A 10432-nucleotide genomic window follows, 5' to 3' on the forward strand; every position below is an offset into this window, starting at 1 on the left:
CCTCTTTCTGGTGAGTGCACATGCCCTATAGCAAAAACCTCTCAAAAAAAAAAAAAATCCTTAAATTATTAGGTGTACTCAAATAATAGCCAGCTACCATCGATAACAAAATAAAATAGTTTCTTGGCAGAGGCTATCATCTTAACAGATTAAGAACTCCAGCTCCAGGGATTCAGCCAGTGGTGTGATGGTTAAGGTGGCTGGATCTCACTAGGCCAATTCCACAGTTCGAGTCCCAGACCAGACAGCTTGAGATGCAACAGGTGCATATGTGTATATACCCAAAATCCCAAGGGGAGAATGGCAGAAAAGGGACTGTGGCATGGTCATCCCCACTGGAGGGTGACATCTCGCTTTCCCTCTTTCTCTCTTTTCTGTCAAGCACACATACCCTGTAACTAAAAAAAAAAAAAAAAAAAAAAAACTCAGGCTCCAGATTCTAATTAAAATTCTGATTTCTCACTGACAGCTGTACCACCACTTCCCAGACCAATTACCTCACTGATCTCCCTTCCCCCAATTTATCAATAGGTAATAAAAGACTCTACCTTAGAGACTTGCTATGGAAATGAGATAAAGCAAAAGCGTATTGCTTTGGTAGTTTTTCTTCATTATAGCTTTCCATCATAAACAGCCATGGCCTGCTAGCAGTTATTACATGTCTAAGCTCAGCAGTAATGCCTCTTTTACAGAGGTATGAAGACCATCTGAGAATGATTTACATGCCTTTTCATAAAGATGGAAAACTAGGCCCAGCCACAGTGCTACACACTGCTGAGGCCGGAACGCCACAGGCTGAGACCACGCAGAAAGTCCAGGTTCAACTCCCAGTCCAACCTAAAGACCACGTGCAGTGGTGAGCACCTGCAAGCCCAGCAGCTCTGGAGACTGAGGCAAGAGGATCATGAGCTCAAAGATGGCCTGGGCAACACAGCGAGACCCTAACTACCAAAGGAAAAAGAGGAAAACGAATTGGTAGACGGAGCAGAGTAAGGGGAAAGATAATAATTAAAACAAAGAGGCAAGAAGAATCTGCTGAGTGTGCGAGTTGGCCCAGTGATGATCTGATGGGTGAGGGTAAATGGATGAGAGTAAATCTTAGCCTCATCCAAGCAACATAAATAAAACATAAGTAAAACCATATCAAAGAGCATTCAAATTCAAACTGCACTGAAGATTTGAGCACTCACTATGTATCAAGTGCTTTCATTTACTTCTCCTTATTTCATCTGCTCAAGAACCCCATGAGACATATTCAGGAGCTAAAGTACAGGGACCATTAAGTAGGTGGTGACTGGAGCGCTGGATCCCACATGGCGAACTGCACGATTTGAGTCCTAGACCAGCGATTTGAAAAACGTGCCAGGCACATGTGTGTGCATGCCCCAAATCCCAAAAGGAGAATTGAAGTGTGGCCATATCCCCTGGAGCATGATTTCTCACTCTCCCTCTTTCTCTCTACCTCTTGTGTACTTGCTATAGCCAAAAAAAAAAGAAAGAAAAGAAACTCAAGTACAGATGTTAAGTGACCTGCCCAAGGTCAGAAGGATAGAAATTTGGAGGAACCTGTTCATGCTACCTCAAGAAAGGAGGGGAGGACCAGCAGGTGTCATAATGGTTACCTCGCTGGACTCCCATGTAGTCAACCTCAGCTTCAGTCCTGAACTGGGTAGTTTAAAACTCATACCGGGTGCGTGCACCCAAAATCTCAAGAGGAGAATGGAGTAGAAGGAATTGCAGTGTGACCATTCCCCCTTGGGGGTGATTTCTTGCTTTTTGTCTCTCTGTCTCTCTGGCAAGCGCATGTACCCTACTGCAAAAATCTCTCTTAAAAAAAAAAGTGGAAATCAATTCATTAACACATTATCTATCCATTGCTCTAATTATTTAATTAGATTAGATCATTTGCATCTTACATACCATTCCCTTACTTTCTTCCTCTCCGCCAATCTTACATTCTCTTTCCATTTTATATCTCCCTCTCATCATGAAGCTTAGGCCAATGAATAGCGATCTTCTCCCACTCTCACTTCATCATTAACTTTACAGTGAACTTTCATGGAAGAGAACAGTATCTTCAGTGTTTAATCCATGCTACTGTTTGATAAGCATACAAGTTTCACACACACTCTCCCAGAGATTCTGATACACACCCACTGCCATTGGATGGCGTGCCCTCTACACATTTCCTCAAGCAAAAGTTTTGCTTTTTTGTACTTTGTATTCCTCCAACAAATTTTTCCCAGTATAAAACTATAATGTTGACATACGCATGCCTAAAAAATTATTACACACCCCTTGGAATTCAATAGTTTAGAGAATGACTACACTTGATTTGTTTTTTTTTTTTAAAGGTAGATTTTTGCTATAGGGCACATGTACTCTCTGGAGAGCCAGAGAGAGACAGAAAATGAGAAATCATCCCCCGGGGAGGATGGCCATGCCACAATCCATTCTCCTCCATTCTCCTCTTGGGAATTGGGGCACATACACACATGCACCCAGCACGAGTTTTAAGCCACCAGGTCCGGGTCTTAAACTATGTGGGAGTCCAGCAACATAATCATTACAGTGTCTGCTGGTCCCCAACTAAACTTATTCTAAGCTAAATAGTCAAGCCTTGTCCTCAAGTAGCTTGTGATATCAAAGCCTTAGACAAACGTCTAGAGAAACTCAGCAATGCAGAAGAAGGCATGCAGTGGTGCCTAATAAATTATTATTCCCCAAAACTGATACGCTAAGGAGTGGGGCTGCCAGGTAGTATCATAGTGGTTACGGTGCTTGATCCTACATGGCCGACAGGCAGTTCAAGTCCTGGACCCAGCCAGTCACATGCGCATGCATGCCCAAAATCTTGAGAGGAGAATGGAGAAGATATCCCAGTGTGGTTATTCCCCCAGGGGATGCTTTCTCATTTTCCCTCACATGCACACATGCCCTATACAAAACTTAAAAAAAGAAAAAAATCTAGTAAATGTAAACACGTAGTGGATAAAACAAAATGATCTCTAATAAAAAATATAAATTATAACCAAAGAAGTTTAGAAATATCCGATCCCAATCAAAGAACCCAAGGAATATTCTTTACTGGAACATAAAGAAGCAAATCAGGGACCAGCAGGTGGCATGGTGGTTAAGGCACTGGGTGCTCCCACAAGGCTGACGATGGTTCGAGTCCTGGACCTGGTGGCTTGCTCTCTCACCTTCTCTTTCTCTCTCTTTCTGTGTATCTCTCTAGTCAAATTAAAAAAAAAAAAAAAAAAGAACCAAAGCAGTGGAAAACTTACTAAGGAATGAGTAACACAGGCTGGACCTTGAATGGAATCTACAAAAAGCGGAGTGTCTGTTCAGAACTGAAGGTGTTCCAGTACTAAATAACCGGCACATTTGCTTGATGGAATTCTCTCTTTGGTTAAGAAAAGCAATCTACAGTTCCAGTGCCACCTAACAGAAATGTCATTGAAATAGCTAACACAGCAGAAGGATGGAAAATCCTGGGTTGCTACTCCCCTGTCCCATGCCTAAGGCAGAAATCACTGTGGATCGCAGCTCGCACAGTGAGCCACGCTGCTCCCAGAGGTGTTCTAGGCAGCCACAACCGAGCAGAACTGGCTCAGGGATATGAATCCCTATTCAGATTCCATAGATGCCAAGCATCTGTCTAACCACATAACTTTGTCTTAGCAAAAAGGGTGGCTCCTTCCACTGCCACCCATACCTACAGGACTTCCAAGCTTAGTGGCATATCCCTCACTATAATTAGGAAATTGGTTATTCCTTTTTTTTCTTGAGAGATTTTTCCTACAGGGTGTATGCGCTTGCCGGAGAGGCAGAGGACAGAAAGTGAGAAATCGCCCCCTGAGAGGATGGCTACACCGCAATCCCTTCTCCTCCATTCTCCTCTCGGGATTTTGGGCAAGCACATACAAGTGCCCAACGTATAAGCTGCCAGGTCTGGAACTCAAACTGCAGTCAGTTATGTGGGAGTCCAGCAACATAACCATGATGCCATCTGCTGGTTCTGGTATTCCCTCTTATTTATATTTATTTGTTTGTTTTTGCTATAGGGCACAAGTGCTCACAGGAGAGACACACACAGAGAGAGAGAGAGAGAGAGAGAAAGCACCTCCCAGTGGGGATGGCCATGCCACAATCCCTTCTCCCTTGGGATTCTGGGCATGCATGCACACATCCCCACATGCTTTTCAAGCTGCTGGGTCTAGGACTCGAACTGTGCACTCAACCATATTATGAGATTCAGCCACCTTAGAGTCGCAGCCAAGGAGCACCCCCAGCCGGGCATGGGCAAGTCAGCTTCCAAAGAGTTTAACAATGAGCTCCTGAAGGCCCACAATGGGTACCGGAAGCAGTTCGAAGTGCCCCCACTAACGCTCTGCAAGAAGCTCAACCGGGAGGCTCAACAGTACTCTAAGGTCCTGGCCAGCACGAGGATCCTCAAGCACAGCCCAGAGTCCAGTCGCGGCCAGTGTGGAGAGACCCTGGCCTGGGCATCCTACAGTCAGACAGGAAAGGAAGAGGCTGATGGATGGTAGGTATAGTGAAATCAAGAACTACAACTTCCAGCAGCCTGGCTTCACTTCAGGGACAGGGACGGGACACTTCACAGCCATGGTCTGGAAGAATACAAAGAAGATGGGGGTAGGGAAGGCATCTGCAAGTGACAGGTGCTCCTTTGTGGTGGCCAGATACTTCCCAACAGGGAATGTTGTTAACCAGGGCTTCTTTGAAGAAAATGTCCTGCCTCCAAAGAAGTAATTTGTCAGGATGGGAAGGTGGCAAACCTAGGAATGTGGGTATCAAGTGCCACAGTGGGCCCCTCTTAGGTGCTGTCACACTCTCTTGCTGCCTGGGCTCACCCCACCAGTGTTATGTGCTCTCCATGCCAGCGATGGCCATGCCCCTTGATGTCCCCTTGGCAGAGGGCACCCCTACCTAGAGCCCCTGCCGGGCTCCCACACCACCTCGCAAGCGCCTGCCTGCCACTCTCATGTGGCCACTCAGCTGCCAGGACTGTGCTGTCAATAAAGGGTCAGGGTCCTAAGGGAAAAAAAAAAGTGCCTGGAACAACAAAAACCCAGCTGTGTGTCCCTGTGGGTGTAGGTGCTGGTGTGTGTGATGTGCGTGAGCATCTCCTGTACACACGTGGGTACACAGTTCTGCGCAAGCTCATCCTTATTACAGCAATGAGCCCAGGACGCGTTTACCCTGTTGACCTAGACCACCATTCCTTGGATGTGGGCAAAAGGCAGGAATCATTTTTTGTTCTTTTTTGGTTACTTTTAAAGCATTCTTCTTTTGTATCTTTCTTATTTCTAATATTCATCCCTGGATTTTTTGTATTCCAAATATTTGTGATGCTGACAAGTTCATTTTATGAGATCTTCATACACTGTAATCTCCTTTTGGTAGATGTTTAAGAGTATTAAACTCTCATTTAAATGTGGGGGAAAAAAAGAATTTATGGAAAAACAGATTAGCAGCTTAGCAGCCAGTGCACCGTGGGGTTAGAGATATATGTATCTGGGAGCCACGCAGTTAGGAAGAACAGCAAATAAAGCCAAACCTCGGGTGTAGACAGAAAATAAAGGCAAAAAATGGGAACCTATATTTGAAGGTACTGCTGAAGTTGGAGAAAAAGAAGCTAGAATCTAAATAACCATATTATTATTTTTTTGAGAGTTTTTTTTGTTTGTTTTTGTTTTGCCATAGGGCACGTGCACTCACCAGAAAGACAAAGAGAAACAGAGAGACAGAAAGAGAGAAATCACCCCCCAAGGGGGATGGCTACGCCGCAATCCCTTCTCCTCCATTCTCCTCTCCGGATCTTGGGCACGCACGCACATGCACCCAGTGCAAGTTTAAGCCACCAGGTCCAGGACTCAAACAGTGGTCAGCTACATGGTAGTCCAATGACGTAGCCATTACGCCATCTGCTGGTCCCAACCATATTATTCTTTTAATAGTAGTAAACACTTACATAGCCCCTAAGGCATGTGGGTGCCCTTCATTGTTGGTGTTTGACATACCTCAACGGACTTAAACTTTGTTTATTTATTTTAATTTGACCAGAGAGAGAAAAAACAGGTGAGAAAGAGAAAGTGAGAAAGCAAGCTGCCAGGTCCAACACTTGAACCATGGTTGGCCGGGTGGAAGTCCAGTGTCCTTAACCACCACGCCACCTGCTAGCCCCTCAATAGACTTAAAACAACCACATGGGAACAGGTGTTTTTTTTTGCTATAGGGCGCGTGCGCTCGCCAGACAGAGAGAGAGAGACATAGAGACAGAAAGTGAGAAATCACCCCCCAGGGGGGATGGCCACGTGGCAATCCCTTCTCCTCCATTCTCCTCTCAGGATCTTGGGCACGCACGCACACATGCCTGGCGTGAGTTTAAGCCACCGGGTCCGGGACTCGAACAGTGGTCGACTATGTGGGAGTCCAGTGACAAAGCCATTACGCTAACTGCTGGTCTCTGGAACAGGTGTTTTTCAAGCTGCAGGGTCCCCGGGAGGAATGGCCAGCCACAATCCCTTCTTCCCCATTCTCCTCTCAGGATTTTGGGCACACGCATACACACACACACAATCGCGTGCACACCCACACACACCCAGCGTGCTCTTCAAGCTGTCAGGTCCCAGACATGGACTGTTCAGTCTGCCACGCGGGATATAGCCACCTTAACCACCATGCCACCTGCTGGCCCCACTATTATTTCTCTTTCATAGATAGGAAAATAAGGCACCAGAAACAGATGTCCTCTCTAGGGTCACAGATCAGAAAATAGGTGGGATTTTGGTGCTGAATCTAAGCGAACCTGTTTCCAGAGTCTGTACTCCTGCCCACTAGCCTATAGAAGAGAAGGGCTCTCCTTGGTTAAGACTCCAACACTCAATTCAAGCACTGAACTTCCCTGAGTCTCGATTTCCTTAGTTGTAAGAGATTTAGCACTTGTTCTATCTTATGGGCCTTTTGAAACATAATAAAGATCCATGTCAAGGAAGCCACAGTTGTTACCTAGTAAGTGGTTCTCTGGAGGATTTAAAACTTTGGGCCAGATACAGCTCCTAAAGTGAAGCAAGACATATTCCCTGGGAGTTTCTTTAATTTCTTTTCTTTCTTTCTTTCTTTTTAATAAACCTGTCAATTTCTTTGAGGGAAGGAAAGGAAAGAAAAGGAAAGAAAAGAAAAATAACAGGAGGCCTAACTAACCAGATTTGGTCAAGGTTTGGGAGGGAGTGCAGCCCTGGACCCTGTTGGAGTTACTTGTCTCTGTCTCTCCTCTCTCTCCCCTCTCTCTCTCTCCCTCTCCCTCTTCCTCACTCTTTCTCATGAAAGAAAATCATAAACTGAAATTTTAAAAAAGAATTTGGGAATAGGTGTGTAGGGAGAACTGAGGTCAACCAATACACCTTTTCAATGGCATTTCAAGTGCCAGTTGGTTAGATAAAATTTCCATGACTTCGCTAAAATAAAATCAGATTTCTTTCTGCCATCCAGCAATTGGCTTCTTATCTCGGGCACAGAACGGAACATGATGCCTTTCTGGCCTGGATGCTTTCGTGCACGACAGGACCTCTGAAACCTGGAGCCATAAAGACTGAGCCAAGCGACAGCTGCACTGCGTAAGGGATAGACACAAACCCGAAACACAAAAGGCGCTCGTGTTGTTGTTCCAAGCAGTAAAACAAGGACAAGGACGGGGTGGCGTGGTTCTGCCTTCGACCCGAGCACTAGGGTGGTCCAGGGGCCTCAGCCCCCTCCCTGCAGCTCTGCCGGACGAAGCAGCGAGACGCAGTCTTCGTAGTACCGCAGCCGAGAACCCGAAATGCACTCTCCTCCCGACTACTGACCTTGCCCTGGGCATCTCGACTCTCGCTGCTCTAAGCTCAGCCCGCACCGCCGTAGTCCTCCCGAAAGCCCTCCTAGCAGCTGGGGCTCCGCATCTCTCTCAGCACTCACCTCTAAAGTTTTCACCAGGATCTTCATGTAGATCTCGGAGATGCCCAGGGACACTCCGAAGGCCGACGGCAGAAGGATGAGGCCGAGCACCAGGGTCAGCCAGGTGGAAAGGATCTTCCCGGCCAGTTCTGCGCCCTCCATGACTCGGCGAGCCCACTAGGAACAGGTCCGCAAGGAGGTCGGAGCGCGACCGCTGTCCCTGTCGCCAGGCAGCCGGGCCGAGCCCAGGAGCAGAGCGCCGCCGCCGCCTCCCTGCACTCACCTCTGCCGCGAAAGGAGAGGAAGGAAAAAACTTTCAGAACTGCCGCAATTTCCTTCCTTCCTCCTCTGGCTCCCCCACGCCCCAGTGAGTTAACTCGTTCTCGGTTGGAGGTCCAGGCCAGGAAGAAGCCGCCGCAACGTGCGCAGACCCGGCTAGCGCGGGCGAGAGGACCCGGGCTGGGGCTGAGCTAGGGACACCGCGGCGCGGGCGGAACGCGCCCCACCCGTGCTGAATTCCCTCTGGGTGACGATTGCGACAACTCACGGTGACTCACCGAGGCCCTCGGGGAGCTGGGATCTCTGCGGGCGCCGGGCACTCAGCTCACAGCTGCTGGCGGGACCGACCGGGGCCGCAATCTGCGCTGAGCTGTGCGGAAGGCTGGGTGCGCTCGGGCGCCCGGCGCCCTATTTCTGCGCGCTGCCCTCGCCCCACCTCCTCCGCCACCCAACGGGAGCTCCCTGGCAAGGATCTAGCCCCGGAGCGCCGCAGCCTCCCGGGCGGCCTCCCTTCTTCCCGGCGCCCCGCCTCCCCAGCACGCTCAGTGACCAGCCTTCCTGCGGTTAGTTTTCATCTGCAAAATGTTAGCATGGTCTTCCCCTGCACGATGAACTCTTGACGTATCCCGGACGCTTGGGGAGGATTTGTTGTGTGTGGGTGTAAACGACCTTTTGAGAAGGACTTTCAGGGAGACAGAAATGCAGAGCGCTGCGAGCTGCCGTTTGGGCGGCTTCAGGGCCTCCCACACCTCCTGCCGCTTCCTGTCCTGCGGGACTGTGCGGTTAAATCCTGCTTATCCGGAGGGGAGAAAGCTCTCTCCACCTAATCCACCAGCCCCATCTCCTGGCATAGAAACCCTGGGGCTGAGCGTTTGTCATTCCCTCCCCGGGGGCAGATCCCAAATCCAGTTTTCCCTACCATTCACCAACACGGCGCACAGGACCCTGCAGAAAATGCCCGGCGAGCGAGCCTTCCGCGCGGACACGCGCCCTCTGGGGGTTCAGTCTTCGCACTGCTGCCCCTGACGCTCAGTGACAGACCTGAACTGTTTCAATAAGCATGAGGGGGTGGACGTAGAGAAATGTCACGGATAAGAAAATTAGGCTGCCCAGCGTTGCCAGATCACCCTTGAATCTGAACAGAATCTTTTGTGTGTGTTTACAAGCTGGAAAAACTGGGAGGGCCTGCAATTTGAATTGACATGCTGTTGATAGCAAACACTGCAGAAAAATTGCCCCTGCCTGGGGTGTGGAGGAAGTGTGTGGCCAAGGAACTGAGTAAGCAGCCTCGGTGCAGAGAATATAATGTCTTCTGTACCCCTTGCCCTGCCCCCAAGCTAAGAAGGGGGAAAAAATGTAACTTGATTATAAAAACAAAGACAGGGATGAGGAGGAGTCGGTGAGACAGCAGGCACATTCCAAAGTGAAGTGAGGGATATTCCAAACACCTAAAATCTGGGCCTGGAAATGGCCCAGAGACTGGCTCTCAACCAGTTGAAACCAAGATGGCGCCTGGACCCCTGCTGCCTAACCTTCAGGCTCATTACATCACCACGCTTGTTAAGGCTGGATGACATTCCCATCTGAGCCAGGACAGTTTAGAATAACAATAGCAAGGACTAGACCTACCTGAAAAAGGCCCGAAAAATGGGAGGGACAGTGGTTCTAGGAAAAACACCATCCCTTTCTCAGGAAAGTCATGAGTAAACCACTCCTTAATCAGCCCCCCATTAAGACATATAAGCCAGACACCCAGGATGTTCTGGCTGACTCCCCAGGGGTAGCCCTTTTATCTTTCCCCTTCTTCCTCTCCTAGGAATCTAGGTGACCATCTCCTCTCCCACGGTTGCTCTGTCTCTACACTTAATAAACTTGCTTTCTTTTCTTTTCTTTTTTTTTTTTTCTTGAGACGTTTTTACTATAGGGCGCATGTGCTCGCCAGAAAGACAGATAGAGAGAGAGACAGAAAGTGGGAAATCATGGGACCAGCAGTTGGTGTAATGGCTGTGTCACTGGACTCCAATGTAGCTGACTGCGGTTCGAGTCCTGGACCTGGTGGCTTAAACTCATGCCAGGTACGTGTGTGTGTGTGTGTGTGTGTGTGTGTCCAACATCCTGAGAGGAGAATGGAGGAGAGAGGGATTGTGGTGTGGCCATCCCCCCTGGGGGGTGATTTCTTGCTTTCTGTCTCTCC

The 10432-nt window shown here is 48.5% G+C and overlaps 1 protein-coding gene and 1 pseudogene across 2 annotated transcripts in view; one reads left to right on the plus strand and one right to left on the minus strand.

Moving 5' to 3' along the window:
- GPAT3 (glycerol-3-phosphate acyltransferase 3) overlaps nucleotides 1-8705 on the minus strand; it is a 59260-nt gene extending 50555 nt beyond the window's left edge. Inside the window, exons 1-2 of one of the 2 annotated variants that reach the window (XM_006151385.3) lie at nucleotides 8517-8705; nucleotides 7981-8244 (exon numbers count right to left, since the gene is read on the minus strand). In XM_006151385.3, the coding sequence (XP_006151447.1) occupies nucleotides 7981-8121 (141 nt within the window). In that variant the 5' untranslated portion in view covers nucleotides 8122-8244; nucleotides 8517-8705. Of the gene's footprint in view, nucleotides 1-7980; nucleotides 8443-8516 lie in introns of those variants that run through there. The other variant, XM_006151386.2, reaches the window with a different exon arrangement.
- Nucleotides 4302-4991, plus strand: LOC102497119 (Golgi-associated plant pathogenesis-related protein 1 pseudogene; annotated as a pseudogene).
- Nucleotides 8706-10432: the final 1727 nt, after the last annotated feature.

This window comes from Tupaia chinensis, unplaced genomic scaffold (genome assembly GCF_000334495.1).
Source record: "Tupaia chinensis unplaced genomic scaffold, TupChi_1.0 Scaffold000318_1, whole genome shotgun sequence".
Classification (NCBI taxonomy): Eukaryota; Metazoa; Chordata; class Mammalia; order Scandentia; family Tupaiidae; genus Tupaia; species Tupaia belangeri.